This window comes from Lepidochelys kempii, chromosome 9, assembly GCF_965140265.1.
Source record: "Lepidochelys kempii isolate rLepKem1 chromosome 9, rLepKem1.hap2, whole genome shotgun sequence".
Classification (NCBI taxonomy): Eukaryota; Metazoa; Chordata; order Testudines; family Cheloniidae; genus Lepidochelys; species Lepidochelys kempii.
In genome coordinates, this window is record NC_133264.1 from 3,928,245 (window position 1) to 3,952,993 (window position 24,749).

At 49.7% G+C, this 24,749-nt stretch overlaps 1 protein-coding gene across 3 annotated transcripts in view; it reads left to right on the forward strand.

The window, feature by feature from the left end:
- The window catches only part of P3H2 (prolyl 3-hydroxylase 2), a 126,220-nt gene that overhangs the window by 89,983 nt on the left and 11,488 nt on the right, over positions 1 to 24,749 (forward strand). For all 3 annotated transcript variants that reach the window (XR_012160700.1, XM_073359044.1, XM_073359045.1), the window contains exons 2-8: positions 7,697 to 7,843; positions 9,398 to 9,587; positions 15,026 to 15,157; positions 17,183 to 17,325; positions 18,409 to 18,498; positions 19,760 to 19,800; positions 21,322 to 21,416. Coding sequence is in view for 2 of the 3 variants with exons in the window: in XM_073359044.1 (XP_073215145.1) it covers positions 7,697 to 7,843; positions 9,398 to 9,587; positions 15,026 to 15,157; positions 17,183 to 17,325; positions 18,409 to 18,498; positions 19,760 to 19,800; positions 21,322 to 21,416 (838 nt within the window). In the remaining variant the exon portion in view is untranslated. The remainder of the gene's footprint in view (positions 1 to 7,696; positions 7,844 to 9,397; positions 9,588 to 15,025; positions 15,158 to 17,182; positions 17,326 to 18,408; positions 18,499 to 19,759; positions 19,801 to 21,321; positions 21,417 to 24,749) is intronic.

Sequence of the window (24,749 nt, forward strand, 5' to 3'; positions counted from 1 at the left end):
TCTGTAGCGTCCCTTCCACATGCCACCCAGGGAAGGTAGGGGAGTGACAGTAAGGACACGGTTTCTGTTCCGAGCTCTGCAATTGATTTCTGTGCCCCCAGGCTAAGTCCCTTAGGGCATGTCTTCACTGTGATTAAAAAACCTGAGGCTCCGTCAGCTGACTTGGCCTTGCAGGGCTCGCACCCTCCAGGTACGTCTACACTGCAATGTAAGCCCAGGGTTCGAACTCGGGTTCAACCCTAAGCCCCCTTCCATCTACACATAAATCACTTTAACCCAGGGCTCAGACCCAGGGTGTAGAGTTTGAGCCTAAAAAAGCTGCCTCAGAACAAAAATATACATCCTCATCGAGCCTTGTATTTTCCCAAGCCCCACTGAACCGTGCATACAGTGCAGGGGGAGGTGTCGATCTGCTAGTTAAACAACTGGCCTCTTTTATGAGCCCTGGCAGCCAGCTCCAGTTTCCGAATGGGAACAGGTTTGCAGCCACTCAGCCGGGCCTGCTGCTTCCAGAGGAATTCTTCTGCTCTAGCTGAATTCCAAGGCTGCCACTCTTACTCCGCTCCAGGCCATGCCTGCTCAAAGCAGCATTAAACATAAACACGGGGCTTCTTTACAGTGCTGTTCTGGTAACGTACCGGGAACAAGCCCTCTCTAAAGCCAGGAGTCCTGAGCACTGCAGCAGTGCTAGGCAGAGGACAGCTGTATGCACCATCTGGCCAACTGTAGCCAAGCCCAGTTACCACTGAGGGTCTGTCTACACAGCAAGGAAAAGCCCGGGGCTGGCCTGTGCCAGCTAACTTGTGTGCAGGGCTTGGGCTGTGGGGCTGTTTCATTGCTGGGTAGACTCTGCACCGTAGGAGCCCCGTGAGCCTGATTCAGCTACCATGGGACATCTGCAGGTGGCTAGTTACTGGGCAGACATGCCAATCTGGCTACCTCTACACTACAGGTGAGGGGTGTGATTCCACTGCTCATGTGCGCGTGCTCATGCTTGCTCTCATTGAGCGAGCACGAGTATAAATAGAAGTGCATCAAGGGTCACAGTAGTGGATGTAACCGTAGTTATCTTTGAAAACTCATGGCGATCGGGGGAAGTCCCGGATGACTGGAAAAAGGCTAATGTAGTGCTCATCTTTAAAAAAGGGAAGATGGAGGATTCGGGGAACTACAGGCCAGTCAGCCTCACCTCAGTCCCTGGAAAAACCATGGAGCAGGTCCTCAAGGAATCAATTCTGAAGCATTTAGAGGAGAGGAAAGTGATCAGGAACAGTCAGCGTGGATTCACCAAGGGCAAGTCATGCCTGACTAATCTAATCGCCTTCTATGACAAGATAACTGGCTCTGTGGATGAGGGGAAAGCAGTGGACGTGTTGTTCCTTGACAGTAGCAAAGCTTTTGATACGGTCTCCCACAGTATTCTTGCCAGTAAGTTAAAGAAGTATGGGCTGGATGAATGGACTATAAGGTGGATAGAAAGCTGGCTAGATTGTTGGGCTCAACGGGTAGTGATCAATGGCTCCATGTCTAGTTGGCAGCCAGTATCAAGCGGAGTGCCCCAAGGGTCGGACCTGGGGCCGATTTTGTTCAATATCTTCATTAATGATCTGGAGGACGGCGTGGATTGCACCCTCAGCAAATTTGCCGATGACACAAAACTGGGAGGAGAGATAGATATGCTGGAGGGTAGGGATAGGATACAGAGGGCCCTAGACAAATTAGAGGATTGGGCCAAAAGAAATCTGATGAGGTTCAACAAGGACAAGTCCAGAGTCCTGCACTTAGGACGGAAGAATCCAGTGCATCGCTACAGACTAGGGACCAAATGGCTAGGCAGCAGTTCTGCAGAAAAGGACCTAGGGGTTACAGTGGACAAGAAGCTGGATATGAGTTTATAGTGTGCCCTTGTTGCCAAGAAGGCTAACGGCATTTTGGGATGTATAAGTAGGGGCATTGCCAGCAGATCGAGGGATGTGATCATTCCCCTCTATTCGACATTGGTGAGGCCTCATCTGGAGTACTGTGTCCAGTTTGGGGCCCCACACTACAAGAAAGATGTGGAAAAATTGGAAAGAGTCCAGCGGAGGCCAACAAACATGATTAAGGGGCTGGAGCACATGACTAATGAGGAGAGGCTGAGGGAACTGGGATTATTCAGTTTGCAGAATAGAAGAATGAGGGGGGATTTGATAGCTGCTTTCAACTACCTGAAAGGGGGTTCCAAAGAGGATGGATCTAGACTCTTCTCAGTGGTGGCAGATGACAGAACAAGGAGTAATGGTCTCAAGTTGCAGTGGGGGAGGTCTAGGTTGGATGTTAGGAAAAACTCTTTCACTAGGAAGGTGGTGAAGCACTGGAATGGGTTACCTAGGGAGGTGGTAGAATCTCCTTCCTTTGAGGTTTTTAAGGTCAGGCTTGACAGAGCCCTGGCTGGGATGACGTAGTTGGGGATTGGTCCTGCTTTGAGCCGGGGGTGGGACTAGATGACCTCGTGAGGGCCCTTCCAACCCTGAGATTCTGTGATTCTATGATGCCTGAAACTGGACTAGCACGTACGTACCCGCTGGTTTCAGGCTCAGCCGTGCGTCCGCTGCAGCTCCCTGCCCTCCACCAGCTGCATGGCTCTTCATGCTCACGTACGTGTACACGAGCAGGGGACCCTCACTCCTAGCATGTCGTGCAGACATAGCCTTAGTCCCAGACAGGGAAGGGAAAACCAGTGAGCACCAACTTACGGAGTTTGCCCCTCCCCCTGTAGAATGAGTTGCTGCTTTGTCCCCAAATCCAGTAGGCTCCAGGGGATCCCAAAGAGCTGGGATGGCTTCAGGTCTCCATGCTGAAGGGAGCCACAAGAAAAGAACCAGAGCCCCAGATGGACACCCCTTCTAGGGAATTGCCACAAGGCAGCCAGGACCGGCTCTAGGCACCGGCAAAGCAAGCACATGGTTGGGGCGGCACAATTCCCGGGGCGGCGTTCCGGCCATCCCTTTTTTTATAACCCCGCTGCTCCCAATCTCCTGCTGAGATCCTGACCTTGGGGAGAGCCCTCTGCTGGATGCCAGGCCATGGGGGCTAGTATCACGGAAGCAGCTTCTGCGCTGAGCAGAGGAGATCTGCATGTGGAGGTCTCCTGCCTTCAGGTTTCCCTGGGATGATCTAGGCTAAGATTAAACATACTTGTTCAGTTTGGGACAATGTTGTCCCTCAAAGCATCAATATCTCGTGGGATTTCACAGTACGGTTTTTTTTTGTTTGTTTTGTTGTTTTGTTTGGGGAGGAGTTTTTTTTTTGTGTTTTTTTTTTTTTGCATTTGGAACATAAAAACGTGACTTTTCTTGCGTGTTCATCGCTCAAGAGCGGGCTGACCTTTGCTCAATATGTGGCTGGTTTCCTAGTGGAATGGAGCACGTCCCAGCTTGCCAAAGGGTCTGTTTTCTTCCAGTGTGAAGTTAAAGCATCACAGATTCCCCCTCCCTCCGAGCAGTTTGGGTTTTGATTTCTTTTGCCATGAGACGTGAAAATACATTTTCAGTTTGAATGTCACGGCTGCATTTTGACAAGCCTTTGATGCAAAACTGTCAATTCCCCATAGGGCGTAAACAGTCTGCTCCGAGATAACGCCCTGCTGCCCGCTGGCCCGTGTGGCACGTCCGTTACTCTCACCACTAGCAGAACAGCGTGTTCCTCAGGGACTGGCTGGAACGTGCTGTAAACGGATGGAGGAAAGGGGTGAGAAATGTGCAGAAACGGTGAGCGAAATGCAGAGACAAGAGTGTCCTGCGGTTAGGGCACCAGGCTGGGAACTTGGAGCTCTGCCACCTTCTTCCTGCACGGCCTTTGGCAAGTCACTTAGGCCCAGCTCCTGAAAGGGGAATTAGGCACCAATTGAAATCAGTGAAACTTAGCTACCTAATTCCCTTTACGAATCTGGGCCTTAACCTCTGCATATCTGCGCTCCCCAGTGGATAAAATGTAGCTGATGATACTCACAGGAGAGTCGTCAGGGCAAACTTTATGAGGGGTGGGGATGTTACAGCGAGGAGTGTCTGTACATAAAATGGTCACAATTATTATTTAGGTTCCATTGATGAATGTTTTAGAAAGGATTGATAGCTGTTAGACACAAGTAGTACATGTTAAAGAGGGGTATGAACCTGTTGCCGGCACCCAGTGCCGAGAGGCTGAACAACAGCTTGAGTTGGTTCGTTACCCGGTGTGCTGCACCCAATAATCACAACGGGGTGGAGAAGCAGAAAAGTTTATTTGCAGCTGCAAAAAGGTACAGGGAGAATAAAATCTCAAATCCTGCACAACAGAGCAGGAAGTTACACTGGCTTTTATACATCCTTTTTCCCAGCATACTTATCCAATAGCAAGCTGCCCCAAGTATCCATATAGCCAGCCAATCCAGTTCCCAGCTAGTTCCCTGATTCTCTGTATCATTTGTTAAACTATACATAAAGCTGCTTTATTCAGCATTGTTCTTCCATATCTCCCCTGTTTGGCCTTGCTTAGTTTCAGGCAGTCTGACTCTGCAACATATTGTTGCAGACTCTCAGCATAACTGCTGTGTGTGCCTCCAGGCGGGGGGGCCAAGGACACTTGGGCCTAGTACGCAGAGCTGCTGCGAGTGCCTCCAGGCAGGAGGGGGGGCCAAGGACACCTGGGCCTAGTGCGAGGCGGCTTCATCGACACTCGTGGTCTTCCATCCCCTCGAGTTACCTAGTGGCCATGCCCCAGTGTCCCCAACAAACCCCTGTAGAAGTGCTATAAATTCCCATAACCCATGTCACAAGCAACCTATAGACCAGGCAGACATGCTGACAATTGCGTTATCATTTGTTGAAACATCTGTCAGTCATGTACTAACCCTGCATCGACTGTTGCTAAATGGAACCGTAATATAAAGTGTGACCGGTCACACAAATCAAAGTCCGACCGGTGCAAGCTGGTCCAGCCGTGTGCTGGGCAGACGGCCTGCTGAGTCAGGGTGTGCTACTTCGTTGTGACCTACATCTTGAGCCACAGCGTAGACTAAGAAAGAAGGCAACAAATGGAAGGACCCCCTTGCCAATTATCTGGTCTGGGAATCTGAGCAGCAGACAGGACCAAAGCAAACAAACCAGTGTGGTTTACCAACAACCCGCGGTGCTGGCCAAGTGGCACGCGGTTCGTGTTCGCAGCCCTACAGCACTTTACCCTCGGTCATGCTGTGCTGTGACACTGTGTGCGGCTTTGAACTGGCCAGCGTCCAGCACGGTCTCTTGTTCTCTCCCGGGTGAGTAACATCCTCCGGGAGCCGGCCAGGCTTTGTGGTCCCTCTGGGAGGAAGGCTGGCGTGCTCGGTCTCTGTCAAATCATTGTAATTGAGACTGAATTTCCCACATGTGCACAAGTGTGGCTGGAATCTGCTTCCTAGTGCCGTACGCAGGCAGGAGGCATTTCAGGGAGACAATGTCCGATCATGGCGGCAGGGCAGTGTGCCTGGGAAATCTCTCCTCCTAACTCACCTCTCCCGGGATGCCTGAAAACCACAGGCAGTGGCCTGGCGGCTGGGGTGCTGGGCCTGCTGCGTACAACACTTCTCGGACCATCGCACTGCTCCCTTGTGCCCCCGCCGACCCCCCCATCGGTTAGGCGCGGTCCCCGGTGTGACGACTCCTCCGCTCGTTGAGGGCAGAGACCCTTGTGCCATTATGAGCTGTCTGTGCCGAGTGGCTTTGATCGGCGGAGGCTGATCGTTACAAAGGTTTCGGGCTGGAAGCTACAGGCCCCATTGCTGAGGAGGGGGGTGCAGAGGTGGGAATCCCCGGGGGGCTTTCTGGTTGACTCAGACAGAATATCCAGTGGCCGCCACAAGCTTTCCCGGTGTGCGTCCCCTCCTCCCCCGCGCTGAGACTGGTGCAATAAGGGCAGGCTGGGGCTAGGTCCACCCTGCTCCTCTCCCTCGCTGCAATCTACTTCCTCAACCGTGGGCCCCCACCATTTACTGAGTCGGATGTGAGGGAGCGGAGACACGAGGGAGCGTCGGTGAAACCACCGCCAGGGTTAAGTGGGATTTCCGTGCTGGGTAGGCCTCTGGCGGGCGTCCGCCCCCTGCCGTGGGAGGAGAACCAGGTCCTGAGAGTCTAGCACAACTAGTAACCAGCCTTCAGCTTGGACAGCCCTTGGGCACCCGTGGAGAGCTGGCTCCCGAACTGCACCAGCTCTTCCTCTATGGTGCTGTGATTAATTTTGGGGGCAGGGGCCTCAACCAGTGAAGCTGTCTCCTATCCTTTTCTCTCCCCATGATGGTGTGTATGGCTGTCAGCAGGCAGATGTTTTACCACATCTGCCTCTTTCCCTGCAGATCCCGCAGCTGCAGCCGGTGTGCGCAGGGCTGGACTCTCTACATGTGTAGGAGGCCTTGACCAGTGCAGGGCCAGCATCTGATAGCAGTTACACCAGTGTAAATCTGGAGTAATTTAGCTCAGTGGGATTAACTGCAGATGACATCGGTGTGATTGACAGCAGAATCTGCCTGTTTGCAATTTAAAATAGCCTGGCAAGGGCTCCATGGTCGCCTGTGCAAGCCAAGGAGAGCCTGGAGCCCTGGGTCTGACTGCAGGAAAAGCAGATGGGTAGGGTACTTTCACTGCAGGATGTTCCCTCCTAGTGCGGGGCTTACATGGGGATTCAGGTCAGAGAGTTTAGAGGGGTCTAGAATGGGAGGGGTGGCTGGTCTTTCATGTTTCCCCCCCCGACCCGCCCAGATTTCTTCCACACGTCCCCTAGAGCGGTGGTCCTCAAAGCCAGTCCACCGCTTGTTCAGGGAAAGCCCCTGGCGCGCTGGACCGGTTTGTTTACCTGCCACATCTGCAGGTTCGGCTGATCACAGCTCCCAGTGGCCGCAGTTTGCCGCTCCAGGCCAGTGGAGGCCGCAGGAAGTGGCGGCCAGTACGTCCCTTGGCCCGCGCCACTTCCCGCAGCCCACATTGGTCTGGAGCGGCGAACCGCGGCAACTGGGAGCCGCGATCGGCCGAACCTGCGGACGTGGCGGGTAAACAAACCAGTCCGGCACACCAGGGGCTTTCTCTGAACAAGCAGCAGACGAGCTTTGAGGACCACTGCGCTAGGGTTTGTGTTCCGTGATGTGTCAGGGCAAACGTGGCAACAATGGTTTCGGCATAGCCAGTCTTGGCACCAGGCTGTGTGTATTTACTGGCTCCAAGCAGCAGTTATTGTTGCTCTGTGCCTGTACCCACCTCTGAAGGAGCTGCTATCCCATAGTACACTTGGGGAAACTGAGTCGCAGAGAAGCAAAGTGACTTGCCCAGGGTCACGCAGGCAGGCAGGAACAGACTCCCTATCTTCTAACTGCCCTGCACCAGGCTGGCTCTGGCATTGAAATCACTTCCTTCATTCTGCATGCTCCGTTTTTCCTCGATTTCGCCCATCACTCAATGTTGATCTCATTTGCTGCTGGTCCCTTCCCAGTCCCTGCTTTTGGCCATTGATGCACCCTTAGGACAGACGAAACGGCAGGATTTCCTCCCTGTGTTCAGCAGCAGTGGTAGCTTGGTCCCAAACGCCCCCGGAATGCTGAGCAGTGGTAGGTGGCGAAAGAAATCTTGAGTGTGGTGCCTTCATACGGAGGGCGGTTCTGGCTTGGGTTAGCAGGGCACTTACCAGCTGCCTGTTTCTTCCCTTGTTTTAGCTGAACCAGCTGGAGGAGGCAGCAGATGCAGCTCACACCTTCTTCATGGCAAACCCTGAGCACATGGAAATGCAGCAGGACATTGAGAACTACAAAACCATGGCTGGGAAGGTCCATCTGGTTGATCGAGAGGCCAAGCCGCACATGGTGAGTTTGGGAAACCAGCTCTGTCCACTGAGCTGAACACGTACGTCAAGTGTCAGCCAGCTTGGGGAAGAGTTTTGGGCCTGGAGGAAGGTAACACAGGCTACTGGCCAAGCTCGGTTGGATGGCGTATACAATGCTGTGACGTGAGCTCGTGCTAGCTAGAGAATATCGGTGCGTGAGCCTTTGGCCATGTCTATGCTGGGCATTAGAAAGGCAGCATTTGTCAATTCCCACCCCATTAGCATCTGCCTGGCTGCGCCATTACCCTGTGCATAGCCAAGAGATAACCACAGTGTCTCTGATTTACGTCAGTAAACATAGACTTGGTAGCATGGTCATTTTGCATTCATTTACACTTCCATTCAGGCATCTGTGCACCTGTATTTTCACTGTAGTCCAGCCATATGCATTTAGCCAGGGCACTTATTCACCCACCTGTTTTATCCATGTACATCCAAGGCAATGCATCAAATGTGCAATTCTGAGGGCTAAGCTCTGGCTGGCAGTGGACATGCCAGTGTTCTCTGGTCGTGAAGGTTCAACTGGAAAACAAATCTGTCAGAATTCCCTTTTGTTTTCGGATGCGTGTCCTCTTGGAGCTGACTGCACATCCTCGGTTATACGTATCCCCTGTCGTATGCCCGGTGACGCAACCCTCCAACCTGTCCTCTCTGTAGAGGAGCTGCTGACTCACACGCTGACTGCTTTCAGTATCCGCAATGGCCTGGTTTGACGGACGGCTCAGTAAATGGCTCTCTCACATTTACATGGGGGCTGGATTCTCCAGACCCCCTGAGATGTACCCAGCACAGGATGGTGTGGGTGAGGTGGGGGTGACAAAGGGGGATTTAAGCCATCTTCATTCCCGGACTGATCCAGAGCATAGGTGTCTCTCTTTTCCCAGCTATGCCAATGCTGGGAGAGGTACCGGTGTTATGTCAGGTCTATGAGCATGATCCAAAGCCCATTGAAGACAATGGAAAAACTCCCATTGACTCAGTAAGGTCTTGGATATGGCCGATATTATCTGGTAGTGCCCAGCCGGTTCAGCCAGCTTTACAACTGCTTTGTGAAGCAACCAAAATGAACCCAAAAACTGGGCTCATCGCAGTCACTGGTTAATGATTTTGTAGCGCTCTGGAGAATTTACACACAGGAGGTTCGTTAAGCAAACATCACTGTTCATTCAGCATAATGTGCAGTTCTACAGGATTCTCTTTTAGACCAGTGTGCCACATGGGCACTGATTTAATCCCAGTGTTACAGCACCTACCTGATTTAGGAGCCCAAGTCTTACTTTCAAAAGGGGGTTAGGCATTTGGGAGCCTAAATCCCTTTGACAGTCAAGGCTGTTCAGGCTCCGGAGTTCCTAAATCCTTTTTGAAAACGAGACTTAGGCTCCTAAATCTGGTAGGCGTGGGTGGCGATGCTGAGCACGGGAGTGCCTATACCCTTGTAAATCTTTGGGCCTCACTGCCGGGCACGTGGCCTGTGTCTGTACATGTTTGGGCCTGGTTCCCAGCTGCCTAATGAGCCTGTCGGGCTTCTTTGCAGGAGAACTACAGTGCAGGGGTGAAGCACTATGATCAAGAAGAATACGTGCTGGCCATCGAGTCCTTGGAGCGAGCGCTACGGGGCTACTACACCGCAGATGTGGAGTGCCGGGTCATGTGCGAGGGGCCTCAGCGGTTCGAAGAGTACGAGTACTTGGAGTATAAAGCTGACCTCTATGAAGCAATTGCAGGTGAGGTCTCTAACCAATCCCCAAGTCCCTTTAAGACGCAGGACATGTATGTGCCTTGGCTCCTGGGGTGTTTTTAACTATAAACTTTCACACCGTTGCTGAATTTGGCAAAGCGGCTTCCCTTCAATAACCGGCAGCGCTGAACTGTAAAGCCAACTGGGACCCAGGGACTCCTCCTTTTAATCCTGAATTGAAAACCATCTCCTTCAGTGGGCTTGGGGCTCACGTTCAGAGGTGCTGAGCACCTGCAGTTTTCATTGATTACAGTTGGTGTTATGGGTGCTCAGCGCTTCTGAAAATCAGGACCTCCACCTCTCTGCCTCCATTTTCCCCTCCACCAAAGGGGGACATTAACATCTGCCTTACCAGCGTGCTGCATGGCCGTGCACTAGCTAGCTGCGTGTAAAGTGTTTTGAAGATGCTAAGGGGTCTAGAACAATGTGCATAAGGACACAGGACTGAAGAAACCTCCTGGATCATAGCTAGGGCCCTGTCAATTTCACGGTCATACGATTTATGATTTTTTAAATGTCCTTATTTCAGCTATTTGAATCTGAAATTTCATGGTGTTGTAATTGTAGGGGTCCTGGTCCAAAAGGAAGTTGTGGGGTGGTCGCAAGGTTATTGTCGGGGGGTGGGGGTGGGTTGCAGGAGTGCTACCCTTCCTTCTGCACTGTTGCTGGGGGCAGTGCTGCCTTCTGAGCTGGGCAGCTGGAGAGCGGTGGCTGCTGGCCGGGAGCCCAGCTCTGAAGGCAGAGCCATCGGCAGCGCCGAAGGAAGGATGGCACGGTACGGTATTGCCACCCTTACTTCTGAGCTGCTATCTGCAGAGCTGGGCCCTGGGTCAGCAGCCGCCACGCTCTGGCCGCCCAGCTCTGAAGCAAGTGGAGAAGTAAGGGTGGTAATACTGCGACCCCCACTAATATAACATTGTGGCCCCCCCCACCCCCCGCAGCCCCCTATTGGGTCAGGACCCCCAGTTTGAGAAACGCTGGTCGCTCCCATGAAATCTGTAAAGTATAGGGTAAAAGCACAGAAAAGGCCAGATTTCATGAAGGGAGACCAGATTTCATGGGCCGTGACGTGTTTTTCATGGCCGTAACTTTGGTAGGGCCCTAGTCATAGAGTCCAGTGCCCTGCCGTTGGAGGCAGCCCTGTCATATGACCTCATTCATAAACTTAGCATGCTCCATCTTAAAACTAGCTAGGTTTCGTGCCCACCAAATACTGATTGGAAGGCTGTTTCTGAACCTGTGCATGCAGGGGTCCAACTTTATCCCTGAAGTCCATGATGAGTCTGCATCTGAATTTCACGACTGGTCCCTGTCACTGTGACAGGCTGAACCAAAACCCCCAAACGTCAGGAATCCAGATTCTGCCAATTGTGCACTTGCTGACCTGCTCCAAAGTCTGGCACGCAGGAGCCTGCAGTTGAGAGCAACGAGGCCCCTGTGTCAGGATAATGTGTTCACAACCCAGTGAGTGATAACAGCTCGACATTGCCCTTCTATAGCTCTTTCCAGCTGAGGGATCTAAAAGCATTGTGCAAACGTTGCATAGCACCCTGGGGAGAGGAATTACCACCCTGTTTATAAAGAGGGGGAAACGGGGGCACAGAGAGAAAGCAGCTTGCCCGTGATCAGTCAGCGAGTCATTAGCAGAGTCAAGAATGGAACACAGAACTCCTGGCTCCCAGTCCTGTACTTTTACCAACATGAGCATCATACCTTCCAGCTGCCTAGACTTCCTGAGATTGGGAGGGCTGCACAGCTGGGTCCCGGGATGGGCAGGAATGATAAACAGGCCCAGCACACTTCATCCCTTGTTTTCATTAGTTAGGTAGGGAGGAAAGGATTTTGCCAGGTCATATTCTGAACAGCTCATTGTCTGAAAAGGCCGGGGACACTGACGAAAAAAAATAGGATAGATGCTAGAATAATGCGGAAGCGGCAAAGAATTACTAGAGATTAGAAACCTGTGCAGGGAATTGAACACTGCTGCTCTACTGTCCTTTGATTTGCATGTGTGGCCCTGAGCAAGGCAGGGTTAAGTGGGAGCCCTCTCTCCATAAACTTAATTGCCTGTAATTAGCAGTAAGGGAAAGCATAACAATACATTTGAGCCCACTTGGCCTCAGAAGTCTCATATATCTGCAGTTAGCCTGTCAGCTCTGAGAGCTGATGCATGGTTTTGGGGGGATTGTTTTTCTTCTGCTGCTATGGAAAATATTTCCATTCAAATGCAGATTAGTTTTTATTTGTGTCAAAACTCATTTGCTAGTACAAAGTCTAGAGCCTAACTGAGAGCAATGAGATGGGAAACCATGAGCACAACAAGAGGGAAGACTCTTTGCCTGATGATCTATCGATTGATCGTTTTTGGAACGAGACAGCAGATTGTTTGTTTGGTTTTTTAATATTTACTCATGCAAGAAGAAAAGAGAAGTTTTCAAAGGCCTGATCTGCAGGTAGATTTTATACCTGTATGTCAGTTAGGGATGTCATTCCCCACTCCCAACCCCAGCCAATGTAGATACACCAGTACATACCCTAGTGTAGATATAGTTATAGTGGCATAAAGGTGTCTTCTTCTGGAATATCTTATTCCCCTTTCCATACAGGAATAAGCTATCGCAGTGTAAGCAGCTTTTTATAACTGTGTAACTCTATCCATACTAGGAGGCTTGCAGTGCTTTAACTATACCAACATAGTTAAAACGACACCGGTATAATGAAAGTACCACTTTTGTGTGCAGATAAGCCCTAAGAGTCTCTGTGTGATAGGTTAACACCGCTCTGCCATCCATCCTCTCAGGTTACCTATACCAAACCCTGGGCATCATCATGCATGAGACCAGGAAAATCTGCAGCTCCTCCTGCCCCTGGAGCATGCGCCCAGAGACCAGCACTGCTGAGTTCCCACCTCTTTCCAAACAGAGGGTTCTGTGCTGTGAGTCCCGAGGAGACAGTCCCAGCGTCAGACAGCTTTGATCACCTCCTTTGGGGAGATCATTTGGCAAAGCTGCAGGTGGGACTCATTCAAAGTTGGCAAAACTCATGCTGGTTTAGTGCACGTATGTTGCTCTTGCTGCGTTCAGTGGCTTTGCACTCTGATGGCAATTGCGTGTGTTTCGGGGGGGGGGGGGGAGTCATTTGGGGAATAGTCAGAGCAGCAACAGAATCAGGTCGTACCGGGAGGAGGAGGAGCGTCGCCGTGATGTTCGTGAAAGGTGCTAGGCTTGGAGCTCTGGAGAGTGAAGCCCCGGAGCAGATAAAGTGTGGGCAGTGCAACCTCCCTTCACCCTGTTTCTCACAGTGGACACGGAGGGACCTCATCTAGACTGAGAAGATTCTTCCGTGTCCTTGACCAGCTCAGCCCTTGGCCTTGCTGCCTACTGGAGCCAGTGCTGTGAATGGTTTTTGTGATGCTGTCCATTGGGAACTTGAGAGCGACCAGGAAACTCCCTTCCCAGAGGCTATTGAACAGCCATCCCATGGGAAAGGTTTTCAGTTCTCACTGAGACTTAAATCCGTGACCAGGAGGTGAAAGAGTTTATAGCCCATTACCAAGTCCCAGAGCCATCCAGCCACCCATAGAAACCAGCTTGACTGGAGCAGCTTGGCAAAATAACGTAGACTCCCGTTGCTGTTACGTGTCTTTCTACAGAGGACTGAGAGTGATACATGACAGGATGTCTTACTCCATAATTTACTGACAGGTCTCTGGTTCCCAGCCTCATTATATTTAGTGGAAAGAGGGAATTCTGATGCTATTGAGAAAATGGTTTTAAGTTTCTCCAAAACCATGTTTCATTCCCTATCCTGAGCTATTTTGTGGTGCTGCCACTCTCCACCCCAGAGGTGGCTGCATTTCAATGGCAGGTAATGATTCCTGCACGATCGCCGTAAAGTTTTGAAGGACGCTTTGAGAGCATTGAGGGGAAGCACTGTATGTCAGTGATGATTGATATTAGGATTTGCTGCCAACCTTCAGATCTAGGATGCTCCCAGTAGGTTTAAAGTTTAGCTTTCCCCTCCCCCACTCTCTCTTTAGTGCACGATGCAGAGTGTGTCTGGGAAATCAAATGTCCACTCACACTAACAGTTCTTTGAATCCCCAGAGCAAGACGGGGCCTGTTTTGAGTTTCCACTTGATTTCAGTGCAAGTTCCTAAAGCCAGTGTTTTGGCAGCTTGTGGGGGTGCTCTGGTAGCAGAGCTCATGTTTTGTTTCAAACCTATGTTTGTTCCTTAAAGGTTTTAATTGCATACAGAGGCACAGCAAGCAAAGTCGATTTGTAAGTACATTGCAGAAAAGGTCCCAAAGTGGAATCAGATGTCCGCTTTGGCTTGTACTGTGTGCTGTCACCAGTTAGAAATCTTGTTTATGGCAAGATGCTTGCCATTCAGTTAAACTAACCGGAGAAATGTGTCCTCTTTAAGAAGCGATGAACAGAAGGGTTCTGTCGATAGCATTCCTCCCCTTAATATTATTAGTACACATTCCGTCTGGCTTAGCTTGAATGGTTGCATTGAATTTCCCAGCCTGGCTTGCAGCAGTATTAATCTCAAACTGTCACTCAGCTGGGATGTGTCCCGTATTGTGCGTTTTGCTCTTGCAATAGAGAAAGGATCAAAGATCCAGTTCTTAAGTCTTTTGAAAGAGTGCTCCCACAGAAGTATATTCCGCTGTCAAGGGGGGAAATTGAACACAGGAAATTATGGGCTGTGCATCAGTCAGAACTTTCGAATAGAGCCTGTTATTTTACAGATTAGTCTCCAAAAGGAAGCAATGGAAACCTTGTTGCAAGACCCATTTAAAAATGGTTTGAACAAACCACTGGAAAATATGTAGTAGAGAGTAATCTTACCCTGTTCCTCACCCAATTGGCTAGATGACTTCATAAGTCTTTCACATCTCAGGTTTCTTTGATCTCCTTCTTGGTGTCCCTCCGAATTTTGACCCTCCGAGTCTGACAACTTCTGTTGATTCCCATTGCAAAGATCTCTCAAGAGGCCTGTTGTATGTTGAGGTGGCTTTGCTGTGGCTTTAGACCGAAATAGTGGTTTCTGCAGTACAGTCTCTCCTCACCATGTGTGCAAAATTAACACCCTTGGAAGTTAACACAGAGTAAAACATCAGACACCTGCAACCAAGCTGTGCCTGAAGACTATGTGCTTGCAAGATGTTCAAGACCTGAGTTGAGTTATGAGTCCTGTTAGAAAGGAACATGACAGAAGGCCCAGATATTGGGCATGGACAGCATGTTCCCACTGACTTCTCAGAATATACTCAGCAGCTTACAGGATGGGGCCCCTGTGTCTTTGGTCTACTTGTGCCATGAAAGTTGTTCTCCATAAACCCAGCTGAGTCCATCTCTCAAGAGCTGATCATCAGCCTTCTGAGCACAGACATTGTCATATCTCTCTCTCCCTTGCAGATCACTACATGCAGATCCTGGTGTGTCAACATGAGTGTGTCCGAGAACTTGCCACCCGTCCTGGGCGTTTATCACCCATTGAGAACTACCTTCCTCTCCATTATGACTACTTGCAGTTTGCCTATTACAGAGGTAAAGCTGGGTTTCTCCATTTCTAGCAGCCCTTGCTTGCTTTTGTTACTCTTTTCGGGTTAGTGGGGACTGCTTTAGTTGGGGATTTAAATATTCTCCTGTAGGGTGTATGCCATCACAACGTAATGGCACTGGCTAGCTTATGAAAGGAGACTCAAAGAGCTTGGCTTGTTTAGCCTAACCAAACAAAGTCTATAGGGAGATCTGATTGTTCTCTATAAATACATCAGAGGGATAAATGCCAGGAAGGGAGAGGAGTTATTTAAGTTAAGTGCCAGTGTGGGCACAAGAACAAATGGACGTAAACTGGCCATCAACAAGTTTAGGCTCAAAATTAGACAAAGGTTTCTAACCATCAGAGGCGTGAAGTTCTGGAGCAGCCTCCCAAGGGGAGCAGTGGGGGCAAAAAAACTAACTGGCTCCCAGACTGAGCTTGATAAGTGTATGGAGGGGATGGTATGATGAGACTGCCTATGATGGCATGTGGCCCATTGGCAGCTGCCAGTAACAAAAATCCACCCTGGCTGGAGATGGGACAGTAGATGGGGAGGGCTCTGAGCTACTGCAGAGAATTCTTTCTCAGGTATCTGCTTGGTGTGGGTCTTTTCCACATGTTCAGGGTCTAACCAATCACCGTATTTGGGGTCTAGAAGGTTTCCCCCAGGTCAGATTGGCAGAGACCTCTGCAGCCTGGGGTGTGGGTCACTTGCTGGTTTAAACTAGTGTAAATGGTGGATTCTCTGTAACTTGAAGTCTTTAAACCATGACTTGAGGGCTTCAGTAACTCAGCCAGAAGTTGGGGGTCTATTTCAGGAGCGGGTGAGGTTATGTGGGCTGCAGTTTGTAGGAAGTCAGACTAGAATAGATGGTCCCTTCTGACATTAGTCTATGAGAGCATGAGAACCAGAAAATAAATCCAGTTAAAAACTGAGAGTGGAAGAGCCCTGCCTAGTGTTACTCTCCAAGCTGAATGAAGTGCAAAGAGTGAAGGGCCATATTTTTAAAGGTTATTTAGGTGCCTAAATAGGCACCAGGTGGGGGAGTTGGATGCCAACGCACTGTTGAAAATCCCACTGTGTGCTTATCTGTGTCTTTAGCCCCTAAATAAGCTTTAAAAAGTCTGGCTCTAAGTGCTTTTATAAAAAGCAGCATCACCAGCCTTATTTGCTCACAACCAACCACCACAAACTCATGAGATTGGCTTAACAATCATGAGATTCTTTTTTTAATGATACGTTTTGGGATCTTTTCATTGGCTTTCTGGTTTCTGAGCCTTTGGAGTTTGTGTTTCTGAGCTTTTTTACTGCAAACGCTAGGGCTATAAACTTCTCTTTTAACAAAAGGTAAACTGAGAATCTCCTGTAACAACCTAAAATAAACAACAAAGATCGCGAGAGTCGCAACAAAATCGCAAGCATTGGCAAGACCATAGAAATAATTACTTGTGCTTATTGTCGATAGTAAAACAACATGTAGGATAAGACAATGGTCTGTTTATTAAAAGCACCTACAATCGGTGTCCTAGAGAGGAATATACTAAGAGCCCGAGAATAAGCAAATGTGGCAATAAACAACATGAGAATCATAAATCCGACTTAAAACTGGGAGCTTGCTCATTTCTCATATTCACTGATTTCCATCCCCCTTATTTTCTCTCAGGGACTGTGGTCTGCTGCTGATTCCAGGCTTCTGTCCTAGCTCCGTCCCCTGATTTGCTGGGTGGCCTTGGAAAAGCCACATAACTTCTCTGTGCCTCGGTTTCCCCCTATGTAAAATTGAGATAATAAGACAGAGCTATTTCAGAGGGCTGTGGTGGAGCTGATTCATAAATGTCTATCATGAGCCTGGGGGCCATCAGGTGAAAGTCTGTACGAGTGAAAAGTCTCATCCATCCGTCTCTGGCTGGCTTCTTCCTTATCTCTCCTCCTAGTTAGCTGCAACACACCTGTCACCTCTGAGTCCTCTGGATCGGTCATGCCATGTAGTCTCCATGCCGTCCCCAACCTCTGCTCTGCTCCCTTGCAGTTGGCGAGTACATGAAAGCCCTAGAATGTGCCAAGACCTACCTCCTGTTCCACCCGGACGATGAAGCTGTCTTGGAGAACGCGGATTATTACAAGAGCCTTTTGGAAGAGGCTATGGACCCGGAGACCATCAAACCCAGAGAGGTAAGAATACATAAATGTATTGAAATTACCCTGCATGGCACCACAACTGAAGCATTGTTTGGAAGTAGCTCAATTGATGCAGCAATTTGGCAATCTCCTAGTACCATCACCGATGTTGAGGAAAGGTTAAAGGATTGTGGCCAGGTGGCTCTCTTGGTCACGTTCGGGATTAATGCCAGTGGCTGGTGTGACCGTTTTTAGCCAGATGACAACCAAGCAGGGGGGATGTGATGCCCACGTAGGTGTATGGCCCAAGGAGGGAGAGGGATTGTTTAGGAGGACAGGAGTAGGAGCAGTGTGATGAAATAGGATAAGGAGCATCCGGAGAACTCCAGACAGTCCCGGCTGTTAGTCAACTGGGGAAGTGGTGAAAGCCAGTCTTACCGCTTGAGTCATTTAAAGCTAAACTGGGCAAAGCACTCCAAACTGTTCTGCAGGGAACAGCTCTGCAGTAAGTGGGGTGGGGATTAGCCTTGTGTCAGATGACGAAACAGGACTTATTGAGTCACCACTGGAGGAAATATCTTTCTAGCAATAATTTTCCCATAGTGGGTCCCTTTCCCATGCTGGAGAATGCTCCCGTCACAGCCCTGAGAGACGTCTCCTCCTGCCAGAGCTGGATGTGTCTTAGATACTTATCTGGCTCCGATTTGCATAGTGCCCCACAATCGGTAAGGAATTTAGCCTCACAGCAACCCTCTGCAGTAGGGCAGGGCTGTTATGCCCATGTACAGAGGGGAAGGAGGGGTGCAGAGAACCTGAGGCCTGGTCTACACCTAAAATTTAGGTTGACCTAGCTTCTTTGCTTAGGGGGTATGAAAAATTCACACCTCTGAGAGACCTCGTTCAGCCAACGTAAACCCCAGTGTAGACGCCGTGTGGTCGTTTCTTCCAGCAGCCTTGGTACTGCCTCTCGGGGGCTGGGGCGGTTCCTCCAGCTACGGAAAACCCCTTCCATCACTGTGGCAACTGTCTGCACTTGTTGCCTCAGTGAATCGCCCGCGGTCATGCAGGAATCCTGAATTGGAGGCTCATGCCCTGACCAGCCTCACGCTTCCTTCTCCCTTCCCTCGGCTATTGCAGGAGGCTGCCAAGTTTCTGAGGCGTCATAAGCTGGAGTCTGACCTCTTGCAGACGGGAGCAACTGGCCTGGGATTCGCATACACTGAGCCGGTAACGACATGTAGCTCTTCCTTGCCATTGCAGTTTGTTAGTTCCAAACTTTGCCGCCTGATTTCAGTCTGGTTTTCTGTCCCCATTAGCAAGGCCAAGCATGTGAAGTGAGGGATGAGGTATGTCTCAAAGCAGTCTATCAACGTCCGTTTAAGTCCAGAAGAATGTATTGGCCTGACAAGCCATACAGGTGTTACCAGTGTGTAACAGAGACAGACCCCACCTGTTAGACCCCTGTCAGTGTAGTAGCTGGCTGTCTCACATTCTTTAATATGGGCCCCTTTTCAGTCTAGTTACAGACCTTTCAGTGATGCTCGTCATGTTTTTGTCATCTGTGAAGCACTCAGTTAAAGAACTAAACCTTCCAACATTCTTGTCTACTGGGGAAGTCATGTTAGCCATGTTTTGCTGTTGGGGAAACTGAGGCAGACACAGAGAGGCTAAGTAACTTGCCCAAGGGTACACAGGAAGGCTGTGGCAGAGTAGAGGATTGAACATGGGCCCCAGGCCAGTGTGTTAGCCATTGGACCATCCTTTGTAAGCAACTGAAGTAATGGATTTGCAGATTAGAGAACATCCTGAATGCCACTGGACTGCGACAGTGCTCCAAAGCCATGCACCCATGACTCCACCCATGTGGAAGTGCAGAGTGGAATATGCATGCAGATTCTTCACTCCTTTCCCTTCTGCCTCACCTTTTCTTTGGGAGAACCAATGCCACAGCCATTACGTGGGCTTTGTGCCATTTGCTGACACTGTGACCTGTATACCTTTCCCTCACATGTGGGGAGAGGGAATGGTCCTGATAGAGATACGAGGATCTGAACCCTCTCGGAGCAGTTTGAATGTCGATGTAGACTTCATAGCATGGCTTGTGGCACCTTAGAGACTAACCAATTTATTTGAGCATGAGCTTTCGTGAGCTACAGCTCACTTCCTCAGATGCATACTGTGGAAAGTGTAGAAGATCTTTTTATATACACACAAAGCATGTATTTTTTCATCGCTGGATGGAGAAAAGCGTGTGCGCGTGTGTAAGGCAGAGAGACCACTGCAGAGATGGTCCGAGAAGGGGAGTGTAAACGTGCTCCCTGGGCCACGCCAGCACAGACATCACCTGCGCGTTCCCAGGAAGCTGGTTTTTCTGCATTCCCATCTCCAGTGTTTAAAAACTCCAGTGTTTTGTTTTTCCTCCCGAATTGTTTCTGTGGGTCACTTTGATCATTCCATGTAAAGAACCCACCCCCCTCTCTTGTTGCAGGGCTACTGGAGCCGCTCCGGTGCCCGTCAGGACGAGCACAGGTAAGTCCCTGACCAAAGGCACAACCTTGTTTTCTGAACTGAAGGTTTCGCAGGAATGAGCACAGGGTTTTAAAATGGCCGCTGCTGTGATCGAGAGACCAGTCCGTTTGCTGAAGAGAGCCGAAGCGGTACCTGATGTTTCCAGTCCTGAACTCCACATAGCCCAGCAAGCTCAGTAACTCAGTGGAAATGACGGGTCCCTTTTCCATCTAGTTACAGACCTTTCTGTAGCACCCATCATGGTTTTATCTGAGTGTCTCACAAACATTCATGAATTAAACCTCCCAGCACCCCGATCTAGTAGGGAAACGGTGTTAGCCAGGTTTTACTGATGGGGAAACTGAGACACGGAGTGCCCAAGTGACTTGACCAAGGCTACCCAACCAGCCAAGAGCTAGAACCTGGATCTCCTCAGCCCCAGTGCTGTGTGTGAGTGCAGAGAACATGCTGCTCTCCTTAGAACACAGGGTTCTGAGACGCTCACATCTCATGCAAAGGATACCACCTCACCTCCATGCTGGGCCATGGGCGCCGGACTCCTTCAGAGGGGGGAGCATCACCTGTGGAAGCACTCATAGCCTTCCTGCAGCATGGAGGTGTTCCTGGGAGGTCCTAGTGTGTTTAGCTTGTGAGACCTGATGGGTGCATAGAGCAGGGTGCGGGGCTGCACATGTATCCCTGCAGTGCCTCTGGGTCACAGATAAGCTCCACTGATGAGGCAATATGGCATAGAATCATAGAAGATCAGGGTTGGAAGGGACCTCAGGAGGTCATCTAGTCCAACCCCCTGCTCAAAGCAGGACCAACCCCCAACTAAATCATCCCAGCCAGGGCTTTGTCAAGCCTGACCTTAAAAACCCCCACGGAAGGAGATTCCACCACCTCCCTAGGTATCCCATGCACAGCTGCTGCTCATAAACCTAAGGAACCTGCTCTGGGGAGCTTCAGTCTCTTTGGTGTGACTATTTGGTGGTACCTTTCAAAAGCACAAAATACTACCCCAAAGGTTTGGTTTTTGTTTTAAAAAGGTAGTTTGAATGGATTGTGACCCATGACCCCGGGGGCAATCCCGTGGTTCGCTAGGAGCTGTGCTGTTATAGGGACAGCACTGGATATTTGAATTATTAAACATGTCTGCCATGCTGTTCTTTTCCTCAAGTGCTAGTTTCTGGTGGTACCGGTTTAGACGTCAAGATCGTGCAACCAACATACAAACACTGAGGCCAGCGTTTTCAAAATAACTCATGATTTTAGGGGCCCAGACACCATAAAGGGTTTCCAGCAAGTGCAGAATTATGCCCTGCCAAAAAAAATCTGGTCTCTTTTTTGAAGGTGTCTCAGGTTGAGCACCCCAAATCCCTACTCTGTTTTGAACAGCGCCTCCTTTCCTTTCCTTTCCTTTCCTGTGTGTGTGTGTGTGTGTGTTACTGATTTTTCTGGTGGCTGCAAAAAAAGCAGCATTCCCAGAATCTGAAACCCACTGAAAACTCATGGCTTTTCCTCTTCTCTCCTGCTCCCCAGAGTCCCCTCGGGTGTTAACAGTGAGCTGGCAGATGGTCCCGCACTGTCTCTGGAAAAGAAGCCTGCACCCAAAATGGATCGAGAGCTGCGGGAGGGTAAGTCTGCACCAAGGGTCTCCACCCAAACCAGAGGCTTTCTGTGAGCCATGAAGGCACGTATTCTGTCGCTAGAGGGAATGAAGCCACGGAGTCACATCCTAGTGTCAGCTGTGGGATTTGCAGTTCTGTTTGTTACAACCCTGCGTGACGCTGCCAAAGTGAGGGACCTATTGCTTTTGCCATCATGATGCCCTGCAATTAGGGCCTAATTCTGCAAGCTGCTGAGTGCTCTCCACTGAGCTCAGAATTTGGAGCTAGGAGACTGGATTAGGTGCTGCTCTGAAATGGCAGTTCCCGTGTTGTGATTTATACTGATCCTGAGCACTATGTACCCTTAGTGCTCTGTGGCACCTTTCACCTTCCAAACATGGTCCAGCTGTTAATCCTCACACGTTACCCCTGGAGGCGAGTATTTTCCCTGTCGCCCGAAGTCGCACGCTGAGTGACAGTGAAGCATTAGACTTTTGGGGGAATTCCCAGCCCCCACCACTTTGCTAGCAGCCCTAGGCCTATCCTCTGATTCCAGTGAACACTGCATATTTGTTCTCCTTGTTCTCCTACAATTTCATATCTTGGCTTAGTTCAAGTTATTTCCTTTTAAAGCCTGGTAGGCACATTATCTGCAGGGGTTTCAACTGGTTCAGTGATTGTTTCCCAGTCAGAGAGACTAGCCATCAATTATTATACTAAGAGCTGAGCTTTTCCCTCGGATGATTTTGAAATCAGGTGTGCTCTTGCCAAATTCCAAAGCCATTCCTTCGCTTCAAAGCAGTCTGACAGCAAGCCAGCCATAGCAGATCTCCTGTCTCCACTGCTAAGCCGGCTCCATCTTGCTTGCTTGGGAGAGAAAATCATGTCAAATATCAGGACCTTTGCTCTGCTCTTTGGATGGGGCCAGGGGAAGGTTCTGCCCTCTGGCTGTCATTGTAACAAGATCTTGCAAAGTTTCCCAGGTAATCCTGGCCATTGCTCCCTTTGGAAATCATAGTCAGTGGTTGCAGTCAAAAATGATGCAGAGCATTAATAACACTGTGTGATCAAAACTAGAGGAAACCAACATTTGCGCTTGCCAGGGCCACATCAGCTATTTATTCAGATCATCAGCGGCTGAGCCCAGTTTGCGTGCAATGGAGCACATCGCGGTCACCGTCTTCCTTAATATCAAGGCACAACTCTCAGCAGCAACAAATCTCCCCCCTCCTGAGCTGAGTGTCCTGGCAGCCTTATACCACGTTGCATGTCCCTCCAGGGGCTGCGTTTGGCCCACCGTCGCCGTAAGTGATCAATCTATTGCTCTCAATCCCCGGCACAGCACAAGCAATGTAGGAAAGTCTGGTATTTGAGAGCTTTCAAGCAAGTTGCCTAGTACAAAAGCTAATTGGTTTGGTTTTTTGTTTTTTCTTTCTTTAATTTTTGTGCGAAATTTTCACTTTAGCTGAAATTCTCCAAGTTTTCAGGAAAAAACACGTACCAAAACTAAAAGATTTTCAGTTTCTGTCTTCTCCCCCCCCCTTTTAATTCCCTTTTTATTTTCCCTGTTTCCAGTGAAAAAAGGAGAGAAGAAAAGGAAGAGAAGGGGGGGCACGAGGAAAAAGGATTGGTTTTTGTTTGTAAAAAATCTGAAAAAACACTCTCCAAAAATTGGAAAAAATGGGTGTTATTTTTCATTCCTTTCAGAGATTTGCCCAGAAAAACCCTTTGTGACAGACTCTGTCCGGGACACATTTGGGACCTGATTCTTTCCTGTCCTGGCTTTGCATAGGTATAATTTCACTGAGCTCAGTGGACTTGCTGCAGATTCCCACATGTGTCATTTAGATCAGAATCTGGGCCCCCATGGTGTCTAGAAAGAAAATGCCAGTGACCTTGTTGCCCTGTTCCATTCCAGCTTGTTTTGATGCCTGAGATATCGGAGCCCCTCTGCTCAAGAGCATATAAAGTCTCGGGACACACTGGAGGCCAAACAAATCATTAGTGCAGTCACTGTGTATGTGTGATCAACAGCTTGATCCCGCTGCAGTTGTAACCACAGGCCCGGGAGGCTGGAGGAGCCTAGCCAAGTACATACCTACGGTGTGATACAAGGATGCAGTGTTTGCATTACAGCTCCCAAGGCGGCTGCTGTAAGTTGGCTGGGTCAGCTCTGTGCAAACTGGCTGTTAGGAACCTAAACACGTTTGTAAGGCCTTTTATTCCTTCAGGTTTTTTTTTGTTCTTTGATCTCGACCCACACTGGGCTCCTCTCTGCCAGGATAAACATCCCAATGTTGTAGGGTCAGCCCTGGCAGACGCCAAAGCCAGCCAACACATCACGAGCCTCTCCAGAAAATACTGCTCTTGAGGATGGGCTCCCAGAGTACCGGGAGGAAAGGGACGGCAGCTTCAGCTTCTCCACGCACCAAGCCACCTCCTGCCATCCTCGTTTCAGCCCTGGCCACACGGAGCAGGCACTCGGGGTGCAAAGATCATATTTGTTTTGAGCTAAGCATTCACCTGGCTTTGAAGTTACAGGCAAACCTTAATTCACTCGAATTCAGGTTTTACTGAAGATTGGTTGTGTCCCCTGAGCCTGGAGAGGGCACGAAGCAGGGCAGGAAGGGATGAGGATTGCCAAAGTTAGCCAAACTCCCCACCGTTAGCATTATTGCAGAAGCTGCTGGTTTCATTGCCTGTGGTGGGGAGTGCGCATGGTTTCCCCAGTCCTGAACATGATGTGGAGCTGCATTGCTGCAAGGCTTAGAGGCTCCACAGGGCTAGAGCTGCTGGGCTATGCAGAAATGGAGCTGCTGGATCTCCAAACAGCTGATCCTCAGAAGGTCTTGGTGTCTCCTGAGAATTTGAGGACTTGGGTTTTGCCTCTGAACTCTGATGCCAAACTCCTTTGGGTTGGCCACCCCCGTTTGTGCACAAAGTTGGCCAGAGGTTTGATTGAATGAATCTCAGAGCACATATTAGCTGTTAGAACTAATACGGCTCCTTTTTATTTTTGGCTGCAAGTGATCTGTTGTAACTGTAGCATACAGTTGGCATCATTCGTGGCTTTCCCCAGTGGATGGCTGGAATTACAAAAATATCGCCAAAAATTAAAAGCCTCCCAAAGGGACAACCATTATGGCTCCACTCCTGAATGGCGTGGGGTGGGGATTAGTAATAAAATCAAGGGATTAGGGACAGAGCCTTTCACTGCTTGGGACCATTGGTCTGACTCAGCTCCATGGAACTTGCATGGAAAGCTCCCCACTGATTTATGGTCAGTAGATCAGGCCCCAAATCTTGTTCACTTTACTCCCAGAAGGACTCCTGTTAGCTTCCACTGGTTGTTCCCTTGGG